This window comes from Corvus cornix, chromosome 14 (genome assembly GCF_000738735.6).
Source record: "Corvus cornix cornix isolate S_Up_H32 chromosome 14, ASM73873v5, whole genome shotgun sequence".
Lineage (NCBI taxonomy): Eukaryota > Metazoa > Chordata > Aves > Passeriformes > Corvidae > Corvus > Corvus cornix.
This window is the reverse complement of record NC_046344.1, coordinates 10,426,082-10,449,512: the sequence shown is the minus strand read 5'-3', so window position 1 is coordinate 10,449,512 and position 23,431 is coordinate 10,426,082. Positions and strand designations below refer to the sequence as shown.

Here is a 23,431-nt window from a genome sequence, read left to right as displayed (position 1 = left end):
TGACTGTGGCATCATCCTGGGAAAAATCAAGATGCAGCATAGTCAGTGTGAGATGGGTTTAATGAGCACCAGAAAGAGGCCTGGATGTCACTTCCCAATTTTGTGTTCCAAAATGGTTTCCTATTATTTAAAATCTCTAGAAACTTTATTGCTGTGTGAATGGTTTGACACAATAGCCAGGAGACACAGCTCTTTTAGCTGACTGAGAGAATCTGAGTGTCAGCCGTGCTGTGACAACCCGGGCTGGCCGCAGGGACGTGTCCACATCGTGCAGCCTGGCCGCCTCTGCAAGGCCACTTGTGTTGGTAGCCTGATTAAGCCACCACCCACACAAAACAAAGGATAAGGAACAGTGCCAGTTTATTCAGGAGACTTTCAAATCTATAATTGTTTTGGATTTGGCTTCTGTCCAGTGTAAAATGCATTTTGCGTGTTCCTACAGCTGCCGTGTAGAGAACACCCTGAAGTAGTAGGAAGCTGCTCAATTACTAGAACTGTAATGTGCCACTTATTCTGTAAATGAGTGAGTAAATCCACGAAGAAATACAAATAATAGTAAAACTTTATTATTCCATTTTGTCCAAAACAGCCAGGATGCTTTACCAACTAGTTCTTTCTCTAATCCTTTACTATTAACACTGTTAATGTGTTTCAGCTGCCATCCAGAAAAGTCACATCTCAAAGCCCATTCCATCCTTCTCCTGTCCCCCACCACGAGGCAGAGCTCCACTGAAAACCAGAAAGCTGAGCAGTCTTGACTTACAGACTGAAGGACAATTTCAGGGCACTTTAAGAACATCTGTTCCTGTATGTTAGTTCCATTCCTAATTTGTCTCAACACTGTCATCAGTCTCAACAGAGCAATGGTTCTGTCTTGGACCAGGAAGTCCTTGAGATCCAGTGATGGATAAGTACATACCTTTAAATAGGTAAGAGCTTGAAGACTTGGGCAAATATCACATCAGTCACAGAGAGTTCTTATAAATACACAAATTTTCTTCATAATTATTGTATGAAGAGTCAAATTAAAAGCTGGAGATGAAAAGATTCCCTCTGAATGAACACAGGCTACCTGTGTACCTGAAGTGGCAGCACTGGAATTGCCCTTCAGCCTCTGTGAATCAACTTTATTCAACCTCCTCTAATTCCAATCAGCAAATCTAGCATTGCTAGACAGGAGAGTGTAAGCATGGGGTAAGCATTTAAACTGCACTTTTCCAGACAAAACCAAACACAGATGGCACATTACCCTGAACAGTTAAATACTGTGTTGTACTAATTCTGACAAGTATGGTGTTTCAGTTTGACTTCTCTAGCTAGAAACTCACATGTGTCTTAAAATATTTGTCTGTTATTTTGTCATGGTCTGATTCTCTTAGAATAAGTCTATTAATTCTTTTTGAATTAGTAGCATCTACAGCTGAGAATATGAGGTTATTTAAAGGAAAGAAGCTTGATGTTAATTTCCAGCAGTTTATAGGACTTTATTATTTGAGGAAACAGTAATTAATTCTGTCCATCAGGAAATATTTGCGACCTTTGCAACTTTTGTATCATGCACTGAGGTATCAAAGGTCACTGTTCAAGGGAAGCTGGTGAGCCACAGGGTGCTGGGGAAGACTTTGCACACATTGACACTTCTTGTCAGTGAAGAGAGTGTTTGCCTTCACATGAGTCATCTTCCAGTTTTGATTTGGGGAGGATCAGCAGCTGCAGAGTATCATACGCTTCTTGCAGACATCTCTTTAAAGCCTGTATGATGTTTATAGTGTCAACTTAAACTATAGTGTCATATTGGCCTGAGAAAAGAGAAGGGGACAGGTTACTCACATAACTGCAGCAGACCCTCATCACATTCCTATTTTTAAAGCAAACAGGTAACACTTTCAGTCAGGGTTTGTACAGCTGGCTTGGACTGAGTCAATATGAAACCTCTGCCAATCTGCTTGCACAGCACCTGTGAGAAGTGAGGATTTCTCACTTGTGTTGACTTCAGAGTGGATTAAGCTGCTCTGCTTTGACAGATCTCATCGCTATCTTCACTTGTAGCCTCTCACTTGTGCAGCCTCTCTAGGAGCATCATGGCTGTTTTGAATACCTGTAGAATACATTTATGATGGATGCTACCAGCCAGTGTTGGTGTAGTTCATGATAGCTTAAACTTGTGGGGCAGGATGTGCTGAAGAGTCTAGATTTGGCATAGACACATGATAATCAGAATCACTTGTGAGGAAAATCCCTGAATATGGAGCTCTGAAATCAAGAGTGGATATTGGCCACAATGCTTCCAGCAGTTTATCAATGGAGATGTGGCAAATCCTCTTGCATAGTCACTGAGCTGGTAAACTCTTCATACTGACAAAACTGTTTCTGTTAATTTCTCCATGCACTGTGGACTGTAAGAAAGATTGACTTTTCCAGAAACCACTTTTAACTGATTTTGGGACAGTCACAGTTGTTTAACTACAGAAAAACTAGACTTTATTAATTTGTTTTCTGTCTAATCCCTTCAACTATAAAGTTGGCAGCACACACAGGGAACAAGTGCCAACATCAGCACTTCCTTTAAAATAAACAGCAACTCAGATAACATTTACATGTTATAAAGAAATGGTTCATTTGATATGTTCTTTCTCTATTGCAGCCGAGCTATAAAGCTGAATTCTTCTTCCTTTAAACCATGAGAGAAATAAATAATTTAAAAGCAAAAAATCCCTAGAAAGTGAAGTAGCAAATGGTTTTACTTTCTCAGAATTTTGTCTCTTGGAAAATACATTTTAAGGTGTGAGCTCAACCAAAAATTCTGATAGGAAAAAAGTGTCCAAATTTCAAATACCCTGTCAAGATTACAATTTCTAAGTGCAGATCTGATGAACATAGCTTTCAGTTATTTGGATCAGCTAAAGCTTCCAACAAAATTTGGTCTGGATTAGGGAGCTGTAGTAGCGTAGAATTTGTATGCATTTCAGGAAGGACAAGATATTCTAATTATCTGTCAATATAACTACTTCTAGTAAACACTGTACTTGTATAAACGTTTGGGTTAAAATATTAGAAATCATATTAGACTGACAGAAAACTTGCATGTATGTTAAGACTAAAATACTTCTGAGTATCTGGGGGACATTTTATGAAGCTCTTACATAACCTAGGAGGTAGCAGGAGTTAGATTGACTCAGAACTGCCAGGTACTTCTGGGTTTTAAGTATGTCATATTAATGTCCTTTCACTCCCACTGAAGAAAAATTCAGCGACATTCTAATGTTCCAGTGACTTCAAATGAAGTTTCATTTTTTTTTTTAGACAGAACCCTTTAGAACATCAACAGCATCACTGGCAATTGTGAAGGAAGAAGAAGGGATAATGTAACACTTTCCATTTTTGATCCTAATTAAAACATGTTTGGTATTTTGGATACATGAAATCCTGATGACCAGACTCATATCCATCCTAATGCTGCCAACAGTTTTGTGGAAGAGGTCTTCAGGGAAGACATGGAAAACAAAACTCAGAGTGAGTATAAAACTGGAGTTGTGTATTAATATTTAAAACCATCTTGTTTTGTTCCATTTGTTGGAGTTTTTTTAATAAAATGATTATACTAGCTAAATTGCCTGCCTAATTGATTGTGTGGTGGCACCAGAAGTGACAAATGATATCCTCCCACAGTAAATGTAGCTGCTAAGTGAATGCTCCAGTGTAATCAGGAGCTTTTTCTGGTTTCTTGCAGCTGAACTACTGCACCTAGAATAGGCATGATTTATGTGATATGAAAAGCCATGTGAATAAAACTATTCAAATGGACATAAAAGAATTTGGATCCAAAACAATATTTTGTGACGGAATGGAGCAGAGCATGAAGCTTACGAAATCTGATTTATGGATGTGCCAAAGGAAATGTCAAGATCCTATTATGGAGGTATGTGGCTGAAAAAAGATATGTTACATTATACATTTATGGTTTAAGGAGTTAGAAAAAGTGAGAAGATGCCAGTACAATAAACTATGATTTATTGCCATTTCCTTGTTTGAATAGAAGCTTTTTTTGAGCTGATAAAACAGTTTAGGAAGAACAATAGAAATACTCATTTGAAGCATTATGTACTTCAATAATCTCATTGTATGTGAAGCTGTTGTATCCAGTAGGATTTTCCTAGAGACAAAAATAAAAAGAGAATAGTTTTACACTTTTCATAAAGATATGGAAAAGTCTCAGATATCTTCACATATATCCAGAAAGACACGATGCACACTGTCCAATGGATCATAGCACAGGGATCACCAGGCTGAGGCCAGCCTGTGCTGTGAACCCCCAGCTAAACACCCTGTGTATGTGTCAGATGAGCTCATCTGTGCCAAGGCGAAAGTGGAGTCACTCAATAGTTGAAAATGAGTTGAGGCAGTAAGGGATGCTGCCTCATTCTTATTTGCAATTAACTTTTTAAGGAGCTTGACCATTAAATGGTATTTTGCATCATAAGACAGACTTCTGTCCAGGATAATGTGTTCTTAAAATAGATATGTCCTAAAGTGAAATCTTGTGTTTCATACAGAATGGAATTAAAATCAATTCCTAACTCAGACATGAGACTGAATCCCAAAGGTTATCAACCACCAACAAGCAATTGAACTCTTAACTGTCCAGGAAAAGAGATTCCAAAGACAGCTGCACGCACTGAATGTCTAAAAGGAACTACACACATTGACATTTTGGCCCATTACTTCAATTATTTCAAGCTTCTTGGATTTTACTTTTTTTCTCCCAGAATTTGAATCACAATGTAATGAATGCAATTCCAATCTCATCAAACTGATTTACACTGTCATTGAATTTTCTGTTCTTGAGTAGCTGATGAAGGAAGGGATGTAGCAGTCTGACCTTTACTTACTGAAATTGAGGTGCATCATGGCAAAGTCTTTCTGTTCTTCCCTGAAAGTGTGTTTGAACATTTTCAGAGGGTTCTCCTTTGCCTTCATGGATTTCTCCAGTATCATAATTTTATCTTCTGTCTGGAAGATTTCCTGAAGTACCTGAACAAAGCAGAACATTTTTGTAAGCCTCACATGCATACAAAATCAGAACCCACCCCTGCTTTTAAACACTCCTATTGGAACTTCCATCCTAGCATGTCATTTTGCTTAATTTAGGGGAGGAGACTACTATAATCTCATATCAGATGGATGAATTTGTATAATTTTGGCTTGCTCTTGCCATTTCCCTAAAAGGACATATGGTAATCAAATCTCATAGGAGAGCCAGAAGGAACTGGCCACGTACTCACATATCATATGAAAGCATTTAATGAAGTTCTTCCTGGAAAACACCAGGAAAAGCTTCCACTAAGAAATGCACCATCCCTTTCCTATTATAAAACCATTACATTTGTAGGCAAATTGGAGTATACATTTATTACAAGAAGAAGAGAAGTGTTGAATTACAACTGTGGGGGAAATTACAACTGTGCTTTTGTGATAAAGCCATTTTCATGGAGGCAGTGTTTATAGCTCTACAGGATCTCTTTCCATTTTGCTTCACTATTAATTTTTCTCCTAAGTAAAAAAATCTACTTCTTGATCTATGAACATTTTGCAAAGGTGAAATTCCAATAAACTGTCATTTTATTTTAAACTTTCATTCAATTCTTTTGAGGACATTTGCTGCAAGAACATATGAACACAAGTCATATTTCCCTACTGAAACTTTCTCAAAGTTTTGAAAACTCCCATAGAAGTGGTAGAGGGAAGATCAACTTCCTTTAAAGACTTATTTTCTGTAAGTGGAGAAGATAAGGGGTGAACATCACCAAAAAGGAGAGATACATGGAATTAGTATAGCATAGTTTTTGGTTGCAGTGCTTGTTATCATTTAATCGTATTAACCCTGAGAATCCTCTAAGTGCTTCTTATGTGTTTTAATCTGTATGGGGGGAAAAGGAGAGAGAAATTGCAAGGGAAAAGTTTTGTTCAGTATTAAAAAAGAAAGAAGGGGGAAAATGTTTATATTTCCTAGCCTATTGGTTATGATGTTACCCTCATTTACCAGGATTCATTACAGCCAGTGTGGTAAACCCATTCAAGCATTTCCTGTCGGTAGCTTTAGAGTGGAAGAGGTCAAATTGAACTAATGTAGTTTCTTCAGCCAGTTTACTAAAATCAATGCAACTTGAATTTCAACAGCCACTAAAAATGGCATAATGTGATTTAAATTATGCTGCTATTTAGATCTGGTCTACACATTAAGTTGTACCAGATTTGCTAATGATGTGTGTGGTTTGAAAATTGAATTAGTTCCTGCTGCTGAAAGGTTATTTATAGACAAAACCCAAAGAGTTAAGAATGCCAGGAGCCTGCATCCCAGTCCAAATCCTTAGGGGCTTGTTGACACTGTATAGTAGAGCAGTGGGAAAGATCTCCTGGCTAGCACTGTCCAAACCCACTCAACCCTTACAGCAAAGCAGTTTTGCAGTAGATTAATCACTTTGGGCCCTGAAGCAGCAGCCTGTGAACATGACTGAACATTTGGAGCCACATTTCCACACTGTACTGAGCCCTTTGTGTCCAGGCTAGGTTCTCTCAGAGCTCCTTGAGAGAGCCTTCACCCAAAAAGAAGCCTTTATTGATTATAGACTACAGGGAAAAAAATCTGGTTTGGTATGGAGAGAACACAGTATGGAAGAAAGTGAAGATAATGGCAGTAAATTTCTCCCTATAATTTAATTCTGCAGTGGTTCTTTCCTAATCAGATAATCACTGTGAGCTAGCTGTGATTTAGAGGAAATATTTATGTAGGTAATTTAGTGCACTTTGGTAGCTACTTGCTTTGCAGAGGAACTGCTTATGATAAGAGCATTGTTGGAAACATTGTTTTATATGCTGTTTACAATTTAACTGGTTACAGAAACAGACTTAATGACATTAAATATTGATTTTACACCAAGACCACATCCTTCCTTTTCCCTGAGAACACTAAGGACTTGGGTCTTCTGCTGCTCAGATGCAGAGTTTGAGTAACCTGTGTGTTGTCAGGACTTGATTATTTTATATTGTGTGTTCACCTGTCCATTGCAAAGGTGAGGTCCAGTTCCCAGATAGCCCTCCTGAGTAGATGTGTGTCAGGGAGAGGTTTACAAGCCTGTCAGTCCTATCCATTGCTCCCACTGTCTCCTTCTCTGCTAACCAAAGCCAGCAGCCTGTGGGGATGTACCAAGGCTGTGAGGCAAAGAATCCCCAGTGCTTTCAGAGGTCAGCCGCTGCCCAGCAGGGTCCTCCTTTCCTGTGTTTATGTTACACCCCCTGTCAGCACAGCCGTGTTTCCCATGCTACGCCTTGATGCCTGCAAGGGAGCCAAAGCCTGGTCTGATGTGGTTCTGTTGGGGGGACTTGTGAGGATGTTGGCCTCTTACATTAGTTCTACTTAAAACTGGGAGCACATTGTAAACAAGTTCATTTATTTTCAATAAAAAAGTATAATTCAAAGTAAAAACAATGAAACAAAGCAGCAAGTTTCTCAGCCACGTAAGAACTGGGCACAGTTATGTCTCTGTTTCAGAAAGTATTGAATGGATTATTTGTTTTCTACTTCTAGAGGAAGAGAAGACTTCTCATGGTTCAGATTCTGGGTAGGACCTTTGTGGTTCAGCCTTTAGTCTGTATTGGTACTCACTTTCTCTCTTGGGTAGCAGCTGGAAATGGTGATTCATCTTCATGAACCAAATCTAACAATGAAACCGTGCAATTAAAACAGTCCAGAGCACTTGGTTAGCAATGAACCGGGACACTGAAACCAACTCCCAGAGCGATGCCACAGGTCACACACCTGCTCATGTTATGGTGAGCATGTAATGCAGTCACCATGCTGATACTGCCTAGCCTCTGATCGTGAGTCTATGAATTTCGTTGATTTGGTGAATGGAGATAGGTTACAGGTTGTCTTACACTGAGTTATTTCTAATGAAGTTAGAGAAGAGGATGAAATTAATGTTTTCTGCAAGAAAATGTCTGCAAGCACTTTACACACAACCAAGGAAACTGGTTAGTGCTACAGAGCAAACTCCTCATTCATTCATTCACTAAAAAAAATATTGTTTAAGCCTGGCTGTGAACACAAAATTGAAACATGTAACTATGCACCCATCTTTAAGCCTTGCCTGGCTGCATGTAAGTGGATGTGGGTTACGTTCATTGTGCATTCTTGAATTTTGTTGGGTTTTTTTTTAAAGCACTGACATTTAAGACATACAAAATAAAATGGCCTCAGGGGAACCACCTCCAATGCATCACAGAAGCTTTGTTCAAACAGTTTTCGATTACTCACTCTGACCACACATTGGCTGAAATAGTTTGGATAATCTGCTGTACAGAACGGATTGGTGGGGAGGATCACCAGACAGCGTTGCACCAGCCCACGTCATTTCTGGATGATGTCCAAAGGCAGGAAACAAACACAACAAGTGCTGAGCAGCGTGTTCCTAGGAGAGCGTGGGGAGGCATTGGCCCAGCAGCTGCCCCACCGGAAACTTTCCCTTCCAGAACATGAGGAAAGTTTTGTGCTGCAACGTTCTTGAGACCATGGAGAAAACTGCTCCAGCTGCTCTCTCATTCCACCAGGCTGTGATTTTTGTATGCTGGATACAGCTAGACGGAGAGCAGTCACACAAGTTCCATCAGGTACTCAGTGTGGGCTTACATACAATATAAGCACTTCTAAAATGCTGCAGCCTGGCTTTGTTTCTTTGTTGGTTCTGAGGTCAGCTCACTGTTTACTATCTGAATGCAAAAAGCAGCAGCCAGGTAATGTCGTGGGAGGAATATACTTGTGCCTTCTCATTTGTAAATTCCTTTAACATTTTGCCTCTCCGTCAGTTTTGCTAAATATTTTTCACCCACGTTTCCATATTTTGCCTAAATTATTTTGTAAATTTAATATTAGTTGATACTATACTTGACTGAATAAATAGTGTACTCATGACTGATTTCACAATTAATTTTAGGAGATATGCCACATTATGTTAAAGTAATACTATGATAACTTGCAATATTTAGACAGCAAGCATAACCCAGATCTCAAGTCTGAAATTAATTTTAACCTGACCATTTTTACTGTCATGTCATAGACACATTCTAGTAGGAGTAACCTACTAAAACAAAATACTGTAGGCTCTTCAGGTAGGGTAAAAATATAGGCAAAAAAGAAAGTGAGAGTCAAATTCCCTCCTATATTGATATAATAAATTGCCTTTTCACACCCCAGGGATAAAAAATCCCCAACACAATGAAGCTGTTTCTAAAAGCATTCTCAGTGAGCTGAGTGGAAATACTCAGAATCATGGTGATTGTTTATTGGAATGGATGTTTATTTTTTCATTATTTTATTTAATAGGTACATGTTTTTCTAGCATCTTTCTGATCCCTGTGCTCCCAGCCTTTGAACAGCAAGGCCTGCAGGAAGGGTGGTGCTGGGCATGGGAACACTTCTGAGCACAGACAGGTGTTGGAGCTGGCAGGGATAATCTTCTGTTTAGACATGGTACAGATACTGGACTAGGTGAACATGTCACTTGCTTCCTGGTCTGACTGATTCCCAGAGCTAATGTCCATAACCATCCTGCCCTGTTGGCTACTTCCAGGAGACTGAAGCCAAGGTAACTATTTATGCTAATATTAACTTTGTGGAAAGCAGATGCAGATGTATTAATGAGGGCTGGCACCACAATTAAAGATTTTCCTTCTTTTCGTAAGGATCTGTGTACTTTTACACCAAATCTAAAATATATTTACCATAACATATTTTGGCATACACTGACATTGGGACATGTTGATGGAAATGTACCACCACCCTCTTCTACACTGACTTGTGCACACACTACTTTCTGTTCACCAGTCTAAAGATGTGGTCCGAGAGCAGCTCTGAGTCTGAGCAGAGTCACAGGCTGTAATTAAACTCCTCAGAATGTTTGCATCCCCAGATGACCACATGCTGTGAGCCCAGTGATGATGAAATACAGAGGAGCTGTAATGCTTTCTTGGGTTTGTGACCTAACCCTTGCCAAATACCTCACTGGGGCTTCTGGGCTTCTGCCTCCAGCACCTCATATTTCCAGGGTTCCACTATCCAAACTCTGGATGATCTTCCCATTGTTATGACCAAGATTAAGTCCAGAATAAAGTAAGATAAATTAATCATAGACTTTTATGTGCAAGGGATATAAACAGAAGAAAATGTGTCATTTCAACATAGGATCATTTTTAGATCACCACCATATTCACACTATTTACTCTTTTATGTAGTTTTTGATTCTTTCCTTTTTCAGGGTACTGATTTTAGAAACAAATGGTTTCAGAAAGGTTCCTGTATGTTGTTTTAGGGTTGGGTTTTGGTTGGATTTTTTTGATCTGGAAAAGATTTTGCTGTTTCACAAATTAGAAAAATATTTTTCCTTCCAAAATGGGCTCCAGACCTCATTAAAATAACAGCTTTTTTTGCTTCCAAGATAGAAAATCATTACTATGTTAATTTTCCTCTCATTTTATGGAACTAGCCTGCTTAGTTAGGAAAATAATTTTCAGAAAGAAGGATGTCTCTGAGAGTGCCATTCATTGCTTGAGAAGTCATTGCAAAAACAGCCTTTGCAAGATCAATATTTTTTAAACACAAAACCTGAACTTGTAGCACCCTTTGTCGAATTGCTATTAGAGGAGAAGGGAAGAGGAGCTGTAGTAGCTGCCTTGACTATAATCACTTCCCAATGGAAGAACAGAACTGTGGTAGAATTCAAGAACTAAGCCAATGGCTGTCCTATTGAACCATATCCTAGCCATGCTTTTTCTCCAATTATTACAGACTGGAGCAAGAAGAAAGGGTGCTCTGTGATGCTTGCTGATGGATACCAGTTAAATGAGCACTCATCCACACTCACTTCTGCCCTCACTTGCCTTCTTCTTCCTCTTGTTCCTCTGATGTATAGTCAGGAGCAAGAGAATTAACAGGACTTATTACCATATAACTTCACCCAGAGCTTAATCAGCAATGTTTTTGCTCAGTGAACCTATTGCATTTTCCTTTTCTTTTGACAACGCTGACCAGCCTGAGTTCCTCCTCAGCAGCATAAGCTGTTTGCTTCCACTCTAGCGTTTGGTAATTCTGATGTAACTCCATTACTGTGGAGTTTGTGATGAGTAAAGTGTCTCTGCTATGTATGCACCAACCAGTAACTCAGCAGAAACAGCAGCAACAGACTTCACTCTTCTCTGATGTTTTTGATCCATGTATACTAATGCAAACTAATTATTCTTTATACAAATACAAATACTCCAGTTTCTCCAGGTAGTTTATTATTGCTATTTAATGCTGTAACAGTATAGGGATATAGCTACTGGTTTTTTCCATTATAATCCAGTTGTCAGCAGTTATAGTGTCAGCTGGACTCCATGAAAAAATCCCTGCTTGTGTGTCAATATCTCACAATGCACTTGTGCTCCCTCATGCCAGAAGTTATTTTATAAAGGGGCACATAAAAGCAATAGAAAACACCAATGGAAAATGTGAAGTAAATGTTCATACACTTAAATCCATGAGAAACTTAGATGGATAGCTAATTCCATCTAAGTGGGATTAAGTGCTGTAGCTGGCAAGATCATATACAATCTAAAGTACACAAAAAACTACATCTTTTGTGCTTTGTAGATGGGGGGGAAAGAAAAAGGAAAAGAAAATGTATTTATGTGCTGTGAGCTTACACATATTTAGCTGGTTAGCTTGAACTTTCCTAAGAGTCCCTAAAAATAAACTGAAAACATCTTAAACTACTTATGACAAATAGAATTGCAGGAAAACTCTATTGTTTCCAAATGTGCATTAAAAAAAAATGAGTGAACGTGAGACTGCTCTGTTAGAGAAAGAATCTTAATGGAAAAACTTAGAGAACTCTGAGTGGAGCTGAATGAAAGTAACAAATGAATCTTGCTGCTTAAAAAAATTTTATCTGTTGGTACAAATGTTAACTTCAGATTAACTTTAGAACATATGTTTCAAAATTCAATTAATATACTTCCAACATATTACTTATTTTAGTGAAAACTTACTGCAAAGGCGATACAGACATAGATTAATGCAGGTCTGTCCTCTTCCGTGCCATTTCTGCTTTGTATAATAGGAAGACAAGGGCAGAACAAATGTTTGGAAAGTTCACTGTGACCCACTTTGAAATATCAGACTGTTTCTGACCAGAACCAGGCCAACATTCAGGCTAAAGATATGGAAATGTTTTATCAAAAGGCAAGGAAGACTTGGAACTTAGGTGTCAAGGATGTACTAATTACATTCTGTATGTAAACATTTCTACATTTTAGTTGATTTAGGGTTCTTCCCTGGCTATGGCAAAATAAAAGTGTAAAAGCTTAGTCATCTTCTTCCTCTGAAGAAGATGTGCTGTTTGTGGGTCTCTTTTATTTGCACACTTTCCAAAGTTTGTTTAAGAAGAAAAAAAAAAAGTACTATTTCTACATTAGGAAATGGCCAGGGAGTATCATCAATTAATGTAAAATAGGAAAAAAACACCATCAAAGACATCTTTCCTCACTTTAAATATCTAAGTTGCAAATGAACATAATCAGTGTGTGATTCCGGACAGAAGCTGCAAGGTTTCTTGTAAAACCCTGACATCTGTCTGTGAGCAAGCTCCTCTCAGGCTTTGTGTGAGCCACAGGCAGTTCCAGGGAAGTGAATACAGGTGTATCTTTTGAGGGGGTGCTTTCTCAAGAAGCATGTAAACACTACAGAACACTTCTGTGCCTCTTGGATATAATAAGATAATATGCAGCTGCCAACTTCTAGTGAATTTTACCTCAGTAGTCTTTGGAGTTCTTTCTTTGCATCTGCTACTTCAGCAACATGATTATTAAAGCTGCAGTTAATACCGATTAAATGATTCTACCTCTCCTCAGATGTGCACTCCAGTCCAAATCTGCATCCTTTCAGAGCGTGACAGAATTGGCCCCTGCATGTTGAAAGCACCTGATATTGTCTCCACTGAATTTAGCCCATGATGCAGGAACTGAAACACTCATCAGGGATTTAAAATAACTTGCAGCCTGAGCCCCTGGCTTCAAAACTGCTAGTGTGGTGTAAGCTACTGTCTTTGGACTTGAATTCTCCATTCTTTAACACCCTGCTTTGCCTGCTAGATCACTCCTCTCTTCACCCAAGTGTTTAATGTACTCTTACGAAAAGGTATTTTACTCACCAAATTGAAACACTGAGACAAATAACTGTCTGCATTTAGTCTTCTTTCTCCACCCAAAACTTTATTTTAAGAATTAAGCCTGTACATTAAACTTTGCAGGGATAAGTCACTATTTTTTGAGTTTCACATTTACTCTAGATTTCTATCGAACACTGAGAGTAAATACTAAGGGACACAAAAATAAAAGGTTAATTTTGGTTTTGTCAGTGGTGTTTTCTCAGTAGCCTGTTTTTCAGTTATTCATAGGGTATTCCTGTGTCCAAACTGAAGTACTGACCTTCCTAAATGATTTGGAGTTCCTTAGTGCTGCACACTTATTTAGGCAGCTGCCCTGAAAAGCTTCAGGTAACCAGCCTGATACAATAGTGAAATGTATAAATCAGTGTACTGAACCTGAGCTGGCACTGCTCACAGATACTGAGGCAGAAAATCTCAGTCTACTTGCTGCAGGATATTTGGGTTTGGGAGTTTTGTCCCCTCTCTATGATCTGATGAATTATATTCATTTTCTCACCAGAAAATGAAATTTCTAAGTAGGTTTCCATCTTGACTATCTGAAATACACAGTACTTAATCTGCTCTTTAACAGTGCTTTTTCAGACTGTAATTTATCGATCTGGGTCTGTTGAAGCAGAAAACACTTGCTCTGCTCCTGAGTGCTGCAGGTATGTCTCAGACTGCCAAATGGGTTCAGGAAAACTTTAATGAAAAAAGTCATTTCTTTGGATAATGGATGGTGAGAAAGGAAAAAGCCTGCAAAACTTATCCCCATGAATCTGCTTTTTACTAGAGCTGACAAGAATAATTTTATTCATTGCAAATCCTAAAAGTAAGTAGCGGTACTAGAGTCAGCAGAATGCCTGCCAAGTTTCCTTCGGATATGCCCTCATTTCAGTAGTGAATGAGGTGATCTTTTAATGAAAAACAGAACATAAGTAAACAAATAATACCAATTATTTTTTCCTTCTTCCAAGTAGACAGAGTCGTTATCATTTGAGATTGTGAAGTACATTCACCACTGGAGTACTGCTGTGTTAGTGATAAGGGAACTGACAAGGCATTAGCACAGAGACACTGCCCTCTATTGCAAACTGCTCTGCTGCTGCTACTGCTCTTGGATGGATGAGACCAATGCTAATCAACAGTTTTAGAACTGCATACAGTTGGAGCATTGTAGTTCAGCAATTTTCTGTCAGTCTGTAACACTGAGGCTGTGCCAAATGCACGAATGTCCCAATAACCCCAGCTCTTTTGCAGACAGCACATTAAGTCTGTCGTAGACACTGGTGTGCTGTTTGCTGCATTGCACTGACCTGCATCTCAGCTGGATTTTAACTGATTTGATGTGGATTTGTAACCTGAAAGGCACACAACGGTGTAAATCAAAACCAGAGGGGACACTGCCCAGTGGAGTTGGAGGGTGAGGAGCCAGCTGCAGCACAGCTGTCTCTGAGAAACCAGCTCAGTGCACAGCCCTGCTGGGTGCCACTGCTGCCCTCCAAAGCAGCCACTGGAAGCAGGCGGGGAATTAACTGACAGGGGATGGTCTCACATCGAGGCAAAGCAGGGCCATGCAAGAGAGAAGCCACTTCTTCCTACAGCATTCTCAAATGTAAGGGGAGGGCCTGTGCTCAATCAGGCTCCTACTACAGCAGGGAGGACGCAAAGGGAAGGCCACAACAGCCACTCATACTCATGTCTTTTTCCACTTCAGGGTAAAAGTTGATGCTGCCCAATGTGTTCCTCAGGTTAAAGCACTTCTCATTAATAAAATGGGCCTGAGTTTTTGCCAGAAAGATCCTGCTCTGGGTCACGCTGTGCACATCTGTTGATGCTGAGAAGGGGAAAGACTTACCTTAATCTAAACCACGTTAAATGCTGTGCTAAATAACTAATTGTTTTCATTAGCTTCCTATAATGCTTCATGTTAGAGTTTGCTGGCATTTACAGTGGCTTGAAAATGCTCAGTGCTGTAATTTTGGCTAGAGGGAGCTGCTCTACCATGCATCTCCACTGGTCTCTTGTGTGAGTTCACCACACAGCTTTTAATGTTTGTCATTTTAATGGCAGACAACCTCAAGTGTGAAAAACACTGGGTAGTTGTGCAGCATGAGGGAAAGCCTCAATGCAAAAAGGAGGAGGTGTTCAGGGGGAACCTTCAGGCCAGCACTGCTGTAAGTGAGAAAGAAAAGGGCAGACCAGAGTTGTGATTTCCCATCTCTCCTGTTTCAGGGGACAGATTCACTTAGAATAATTCAAACTGTACATTACTGGAAAATATGTTTAAGCATGTCTGCTCATCTTGATTACAAGGAGGGAAATATGTTGCTCCATCTCTGCTTTCTTACTCTCAAGGAATTTTTGGTGTAACTTCATCTCCTTTGGATCTTCCAAAAGCAGGGAAGTCCTGGCAGGCCTTGGGCTAGAATCAGAGTAATCAGGATAAAGAAAGACAAAGCCTTGCTTTCCAAAGTATCAGGAAGACAGTAGATATATTGGCTTTTTTGGCAAATATTGCTGCCTCCTCAATGGATTTGTCAATTGGTATTACCATCAGTCTGCCTGATGTGGGGATAGAACTGGATCAAAGGTGACCAGAAATGCCATCCTAAAACACTCTAAAGCCTGTTGCTTGCCCAGAGAGCCCCACACGAGGAGCCCTCCCTGGCTCAGAGGAAGAGGGGTGCTGAGGAAGGAATTCACTTTTCCTTTTTGATGCTTTTTGTGGGGAACATTCTATATAACCTTGGGAATGGGAAATGATCTGTTGGACCCAAAAGAAAAATATTTGGACACATATCTCAGTTTAAAATGTGGAAAGTCTTGCTGACATCAGTGAATCGAATCCATATGTTGGACAGGAAGCACAGACCTGAAGTGCTGTACTGAGCTGTGGTCTCATACCAAGCCAGTTTTTTCAAGAGCAAGGTACAATATGAACTTCTCAGATATGTCTTACTGGTCAGTTCCTCCTACCACAGACATCTGAATTTGCTTAAACATTTGACTCCACTTCCAAATAGTGTTTTGTTCATTAGTTTCCCATGAAAGGTAATTACAGAGAAGTAAGTGCAGGAGCTGTACAACTATCCAGTGGTGTTGAGCTTTTACCTGAGGTAAATATGCTTGAAATCTCCTCAAAGACCTTAACTAAACCTATTTTCAGATTTTTTCTATTTTGTTGTTGTTGTTGTTTTGGTGGGGGGTTTTGTTTTCTTTGTTTTGGGGTTTTGGTTTTTTGTTGGTTTTGTTTTGTTGTTTGTTTGGGGTTTTTTTGTAGGTGGACAGTTACTGGTTTTATGTTTGGCTTGGTTCTTTTTTTTAATTCCCAGAGTGTTCTTTCTAAAAAGCTTGCAGTTGTTGAAGTGCTGTGTCCCAAAAAAAGATAACTTTGCAGTATATTTCTCTCAAAAATAAAGATTTAACACCAGGATGTGCTGGTACCTTTCCAAATATTGCCAGATACTCTTTTCTATTTCCAAGGTGAGACCACCTCAAACAATAACTTACACACTTGTATGTTAAAACAAACAAGTTTTGGGACTAACCAGTCAGAAATGGGAGTACTTGAGACTCCCAAATGTGCTCGGATCAGGAAAATATCCTTTTTACAGCACTTAGGGTGTGATGTCAGGAGCGGCAGAGAGGACAGGGCTGTGCTCAGGCAGCCATGGGAGAGAGGCAGGGAGCAGTGACTAGGATAATGTGGCCAGGAATGGGGTCCAGACTGCATCACAAGCTGGTGCACACTTCCTTGGCGTGGAAAATTATTTTATTATTTTTTACATACCAAGAACAGTGACTATCTAATTGCTCAGAAGTTGATTGGCCAAGTTAAGGCAGTATAATCTTCCAAATAAGTGTACCCATGAAATTAATGGAAATTGCCTACCAGCAAGATACAGAATTAATATACTCAGAATTGCCATGAAATACCGCAACAGCGCGATCCTACTGGAATGATACGTAATCTCCTGGGTATGAAACTTGTGAAGCTCTCCAGTTGTGAAGTGCATTACTGTGTAATACTTTCCCTGGCAGCGGGACAGCCGGGAGCTGGCTCAACGCTGGAGCTTCCAGCGGCCGAGCGGGGTACGGGCCCACAGCCCCGGGGCGGGTCGGCACCGGGAACACTCAGGCTGCGGTACCGGGATGGTTCCGTGCCGTTCCTTGTCAATTGCTTCTGCCTAAAGCAGTTCTAGTGGAGAAATTCCACCCTGGCTTTAAAAGCACGCCGCTGTCAGAGGCGCCTCTGCCGCGGGCCACGGACGGGCTGTTCGCACGGCCGGACGGCCCCGAGGCACAGCCCGGCGGCGGCAGCGCCCCCTGGCGGCAGCGGTTGGGCACCGCGGGCCCGAGGCCCCGCTCCCGGAAGTGACGGCGGAAGTGACGCAGCGCTATGGCGGAGGCGCCGGGCGCACCGGAGGGTGAGCAGCGGGGCCGGACGGGGCGGGACGAGTCCCCCGCCCGCGGCGCTCGCGGCCCAGCTCTCGCTGTCCCTTGCAGAGTGCCCCGGGACCGGCAGCGCCCAGGCGGGCAGGGCGGCCGCCTGTCAGGGATGCCCCAACCAGCGGCTGTGCGCGGCCGGCGCAGCCGGGCCGGACCCGGGTGAGTGCAGCGGCCGTGAGGGGGGGGCTCGGGGGCGCGGTGGGGATGCGCTGACGGAGCGGTGTCTCCGCAGCGGAGGCGGCGGAGCTGCGGGCGCGGCTGCGGGCGGTGCGGCACACGGTGCTGGTGCTGTCCGGCAAGGGCGGCGTGGGCAAGAGCACCTTCAGTGCCCTCCTGGCGCACGGGCTGGCGGCCGACGAGACCAAGCAGGTGGGCAGAGGGCGGGGAGAGGACGGGCGGTGGGGGACCCGGAGCGGGCAGGGCCGAGCACCTGCGGGCAGGTACCGATCGTGCGCCCCTGCTCGTTGAGGTTTGACTTTCCTGTGGGAACCCCGTTGGAGTGATTTTATTGCATGAGATCGCCTTTGGAGACAGCCCTGTGCTACCTTATTTCCAGTGGGGCAGGTTGGCTGGTTTGTTTTCCAGGTTGCTCTGCTGGACATAGATATCTGTGGGCCGTCAATCCCTAAAATGATGGGTCTAGAAGGAGAACAGGTGAGTGAACGTTCAGACATGTTTAAGGGATTTCTTCTCAGTTTTTCATTAGCATATTTAGGCTCCTTATACACTTCTAAAAGAAGTGCATAATGGGAAATGTGGGACAGTGCAATGGTAGGGAAATGAGGTGAGATGGAGAAGTTCAGCATAATATATTTTGCAAAATAGTCATCTGCTTTCAGGATGAGCAGGTCTGCAAACCAACTTTCATTGCATACCAGCCACATTATGCTGACAACTTGAAACTTGACTAGTATTAGCATGATGCGCTTTATCAGCCTTTGAATATTTCTTAAAAATACAGAAAGTAATCAGTAAACTTGCATAAGGGTTGAACAGTTATTGTTCACTTATTATTGAAGATCTGGTGCTCCTGCAGTTTTTACCTCAACTGCCCCAATAAAGCAGGATTGTTCCTGCAGGCAGGAGAGCTCTTTGCCCAGGTTTGACTTGTTCATGTTTTATGTAACATCTGTATTTATTTCTATTGCAACTTTTGTGTATCACTTTAATTTTCAGGTTCACCAGAGTGGATCTGGGTGGTCTCCAGTGGTGAGTCGGTGCAGCTGTTTCAGAAAGTTCATTGCGTGTTTTTGGGTTGGGCACCATCTTCTACAGTGAAAAATGAGTGAGGGAGGAGCAGGGGGTACTCCTGTTATCTAATGACTTCAATATCCAGATTCTGTAGAATCTACAGATATGGGACATAGAGTCTATATGTCCAGATTCTAAAGATCTATATAGCCTATATCCATGTTCTATAGAATATCTAGAGAATGCTGTAGAATATATATCCTGATTTAATAGAATATAGAATAGATCTATAAAATTGAGATGCATGTCATACAGAATTGGGATATAGACTATTTAGATCAGAGTGTTAAATTTCTTTTGTTAACAACAGTAATACTATATTTCTAAAATAGTTTTATTATCTTATGTTTACTGGCTTTGCTACTATGGGCAATAAATATAAGTCACTCAGGTTTGTTATTTTTGGGTGTCGTGCAGCTGTGTAGTGTGTCAGCCAAGAAGTATCTTGCACCCAAGAAAAACCTTATTAATCTTTAGAAAACGCAGAGAAGGACTTGTAGGAGTGTTGGTTGTCTGAAGATCACCTGTAGTGTGCATGCTGTTAGAAAGGCAGCTGGTGCTGAGAGGGAAAGCTGCTTTTATCCTTACATTGTCTCCAGTGATTCCATAAACTGCTGTAAGAATTCCATTTTTTCAGTCTTAGTGTAGTTGGTGAGTGTTGCACAAGAAGCAGTTTTTAATGCCCTAGGATAAAAGATAAGGTTCCCTGCCTTTTTTTTCATTAATGTCCTCCCCCTCACCTGCTTTTTTTGTAAAATAGAGGTTCAGAGTTGGTTTCTCTACTCTTTCTTCACTGTTCTGTTTCTCTACTTCTCCTTCAGTATGTTGAAGAAAACTTAGGTGTCATGTCAGTGGGGTTCTTGCTTAGTAGTCCTGATGATGCTGTCATATGGAGAGGACCAAAAAAGAATGGTACGTATTGAGTGTTTTCAACAGTAATTTACATCCTTGAAAGGTTTCAAGTACGTAAATATCATGATCTCGTTTAATAATGTAAAGATAGGGTAGTAAGCTAAGACCCTGAAGTTGGAAATACAGGAAGATACCTTTTCTCTTCCACATTCTTATCCTTTCCTCTAGGGCTGATCAAGCAGTTTCTGCGTGATGTGGACTGGGGTGAAGTGGATTACCTGATCGTGGACACGCCCCCAGGAACATCAGATGAGCACCTGTCCATCGTGCAGTACCTCAGTGCCACCCGCATCGACGGCGCTGTCATTGTCACCACCCCCCAGGTATGAGCCAGAATTCTACTGGGGAAGCATCATGGCAGTGAAAGGCAGTCCTTGGGTTACAGGCTGTTGATTTCACAGAAATCTAAGGGTACAGAATCTTAGAGAAATTACTTTGTTGTGTTGTGCCTGCAACTGGCTGGTCTGTGGATTAGGTGGGTGTCTCAGTGGAGCTGGTTGGGGATCCAAGTCGGTCACTGAACCACAGCAGTTCACAATCAAAAGCTGTTGTGATGTGTGTGGTGAAAGGAAATGCAGTGTTTCACTTCCTCCTTCAGAATGAGAGTTCACATCATTGTGGATGTGTCATTTACTCACCAATGGCTTAATGTTCAGAAGAATCTCCCTAAGAAGCTTTGTTTTTAAGTGGTAAGCTGTGCACTCTTTGACACCTGTGAAGTAGCCTGTCACCTCCAGGTGACCCACCAAAGTAGGCAGTTTTGTCACGCGCATTTTTAAAAGAGAAATCAGCCCTGGAAAGCTGAAACTAAAAACACAGCCAGTTCAAATAGAGGTTTTCATGTCTGGTTTGGAAAGGAACAGGAGATTAAACCAGTACAGGATACAAAGTATTTCCACAACAGCTGAAAGGATAACACATAAAGGAAGTGAAGTGTTGAGGACAATACCAGAGAGGTGGTGAAGGAAGAAGAAGAGAACAGGAGAATGAATGAGGTCAGTCATATATGTGAAAACTCTGAGGAGAGGATAAGATACTTTATATGTAATTTGAAAAGAGGTAACAAGTATAAGCCTGGTGGTTCTTGTCCTCACTCTGTGGAGAATACCAAGGGTCCTTCTGTAAAATGAAAATGTGAAAAAGTTGCATTTAAAGAAGATATGAGATAAACATAGGAGATAAAACATAAATATGGGTGCATCTTGACTAGAGTCAGATTTCAAAACAACCACATCCAATAGGCTTGAGCTGTTGTACCTGCTCTGTTGCTACTCCTAGAATTGTTGATAGAGCTCGTAGCACAGGTTTGTACTCCTAAAAATATTAAGACAGCAGTAATAATTCATTATAAATTAGCTCTAAGGAGGTAACTGAATGGATTCAGCATGAAATATTACAGTTGAAATACCAGAGTTTGCTAATATTTGTAGGAAGTGTCACTTCAGGATGTTCGGAAGGAGATCAACTTCTGCCGCAAAGTGAAGCTGCCCATCATAGGTGTTGTGGAGAACATGAGTGGCTTTGTGTGTCCAAAGTGTAAGGTAAGGCTGGCTGTGTATTACAGTGTTTCTTCTGTGGCATTGTTTGGATATCAAACATTGCTCCAAAAATGCCTTACTCTCTGAATTGCAGTATTTTAACTCTAATTTTCATGTTGTCCCAGAATGAATCTCAGATCTTTCCCCCAACTACTGGCGGTGCGGAGAAGATGTGCCAGAACTTGAATGTTTCCCTCCTGGGTAAAGTGCCTCTGGATCCACAGATAGGTAAAGTTACTTACTGCACTGCACTTAAAGCAAATAGTTCCTCCTGTACTCATATTACTACTGGAAAACCCTGATGTGGGCACTGATGTCTCTTAGCACTTTTAGACAGAATGTTTTTTTGAATCAAAAGTCACTGGAACTATGACATAGCATGATGTTGAATGAGGGAAGTGCTGTGGTAATTTCCTTAACTTTTCCTTAATCACTTAAGATTACATGCTGCATCTTTTCAGCTTTGTAATTGTACTTGAAATACAACATGTCTTTCTCTTTGGTGTAATAACCTGGAAATGCAGACTGACTAAAACCATAACCACTTCAAAGAAGAATATTTTTTAGAAGTTAAGCATTAAAACCTTACAGTTACAGTTACTGGTACTGCCCACATTGTCTTGTGGGTCATGAGGATGCATGGTTCTTTGCCCACTAGCTGTTACCAATTAATACCTGAATTAATGACATCAAGGAGCAGCTCAGCACTCCCAACTGAAGGTTTCTGCTAGTACTATTCCTCTGTCAAACTGTATTTCTAGTCCTATTACTGACAGCAGGACTTCCTAAAAGGAATAGATGCAGGTGGCTGTTTGAAAAAGTGTAACTGAAACAGGGTAAAGGCCAAAAAAAGTAAAGCTCATCTTTTCCTGTTGCTTTGCTTCTGTGTTTTTCTCTGTCTTTCAAGGAAAAAGTTGTGACAAAGGCCAGTCTTTCCTGGCTGAAGCACCCGAGTCTCCAGCTACATTATCTTACAGGAATATCATTCAAAGTGAGTCTGAGAATCACTGTGCAAATTAATCCCCTCGGTTCCGAGCACTGCTGCAATATACAAAGGTGTTAAACAGGCTTCTGTTACTCTGCCACAAATAAAATCAGGAGAGGTGCACAGCAGTTCTGAAAGTAACAGGTGCAAAGACCATGTTTGCTTCTGGGCATCGCTTCTGACTGGCTTTTAAAGTGGTAACAGAATTGTATTTGATAACTGGTTTCAATGTTTGACTTCATAGAAGTCAGACTTTCATTTTCAGAGAAGATGGGGTGCTCAGAGAAAGCTTCTGAGCCTCTCTAGCAGGTGTGTGGAGGGGTGCTTACCATAACCCAGTGGGATGCAGCTGACTGATCAATGCCTCCACTTCTAACTGTCATTATGCAAAAACTCCCTAAAGAGCTGCTGCTGTGCTGTTTAAAAATACTGCTGGGAAATACCTAAAGCCACTTCCAGTGTAATGAAGGCCCAGCTTCAGATATTTGTACCCACAGGGGACAGATGTAGCAACAACAAACTCCTGATGTACAGCTGAAATAGTACTTATATTACTTTTTCTCCATCTTTACAGGAATTCAGGAATACTGTGAACAACACCATTTTCAAGAAGAAAAGATAATGTAATCTGTAAATGGAATAAAAATGTAGTTCATGTTTAATTATAGAAAAGTAACTTATGCCTTGATTTAATAAAGGAATGTATTCTTTTTGTATACTGCAAATAAATTCTTAATATAAAGGCTCACCTTTGTTTTTTCCAGTAGTTCAAGATTCTTGTAGTTCTTCCCTCACTAGAAAGCTGTGAAAGGGAGTCTGCATCTGGATTATCAAGTGCATTCTGCCTCCAGTGTCATGGTACCAATAACCTGACTTTGAAAGTAGCAGCTGAAGATGTGAGTATACAAAACACATTTTATTTAGGAGGTTGAATATAAAATATGCTAGGTTGACACTGGAGCATGTGCAGCAGCCTTTATCCTGCCTGCTGCACAAGGGTGAGCTGTAATGCCCGTTCTCTCTCCCTGAATAACATCACTTAAGTGTCTCCTTTC

The 23,431-nt window shown here is 40.9% G+C and overlaps 2 protein-coding genes across 2 annotated transcripts; one reads left to right on the top strand and one right to left on the bottom strand.

The window, feature by feature from the left end:
- Positions 1-1,382: 1,382 nt before the first annotated feature.
- TEKT5 (tektin 5) lies at positions 1,383-15,245 on the bottom strand. The gene is given in 11 exon segments (XM_039560538.1): positions 1,383-1,674; positions 1,676-1,775; positions 4,086-4,153; positions 4,890-4,947; positions 4,950-5,031; positions 11,762-11,765; positions 12,843-12,957; positions 12,960-13,052; positions 14,926-15,028; positions 15,030-15,075; positions 15,190-15,245. Coding segments are annotated over 11 exon segments (831 nt in total). The 3' UTR covers positions 1,383-1,568.
- A 2,334-nt stretch (positions 15,246-17,579) lies between these two features.
- On the top strand, positions 17,580-23,118 carry NUBP1 (nucleotide binding protein 1). Its single transcript, XM_039560692.1, has 11 exons — positions 17,580-17,668; positions 17,748-17,849; positions 17,923-18,059; positions 18,276-18,344; positions 18,867-18,899; positions 19,763-19,853; positions 20,022-20,176; positions 21,284-21,394; positions 21,517-21,619; positions 22,299-22,382; positions 22,951-23,118. Exons 1-11 carry the CDS (start codon positions 17,641-17,643, stop codon positions 23,001-23,003), a joined length of 966 nt encoding a protein of 321 aa, XP_039416626.1. The 5' UTR covers positions 17,580-17,640; the 3' UTR covers positions 23,004-23,118.
- The last annotated feature ends 313 nt before the right edge of the window (positions 23,119-23,431 follow it).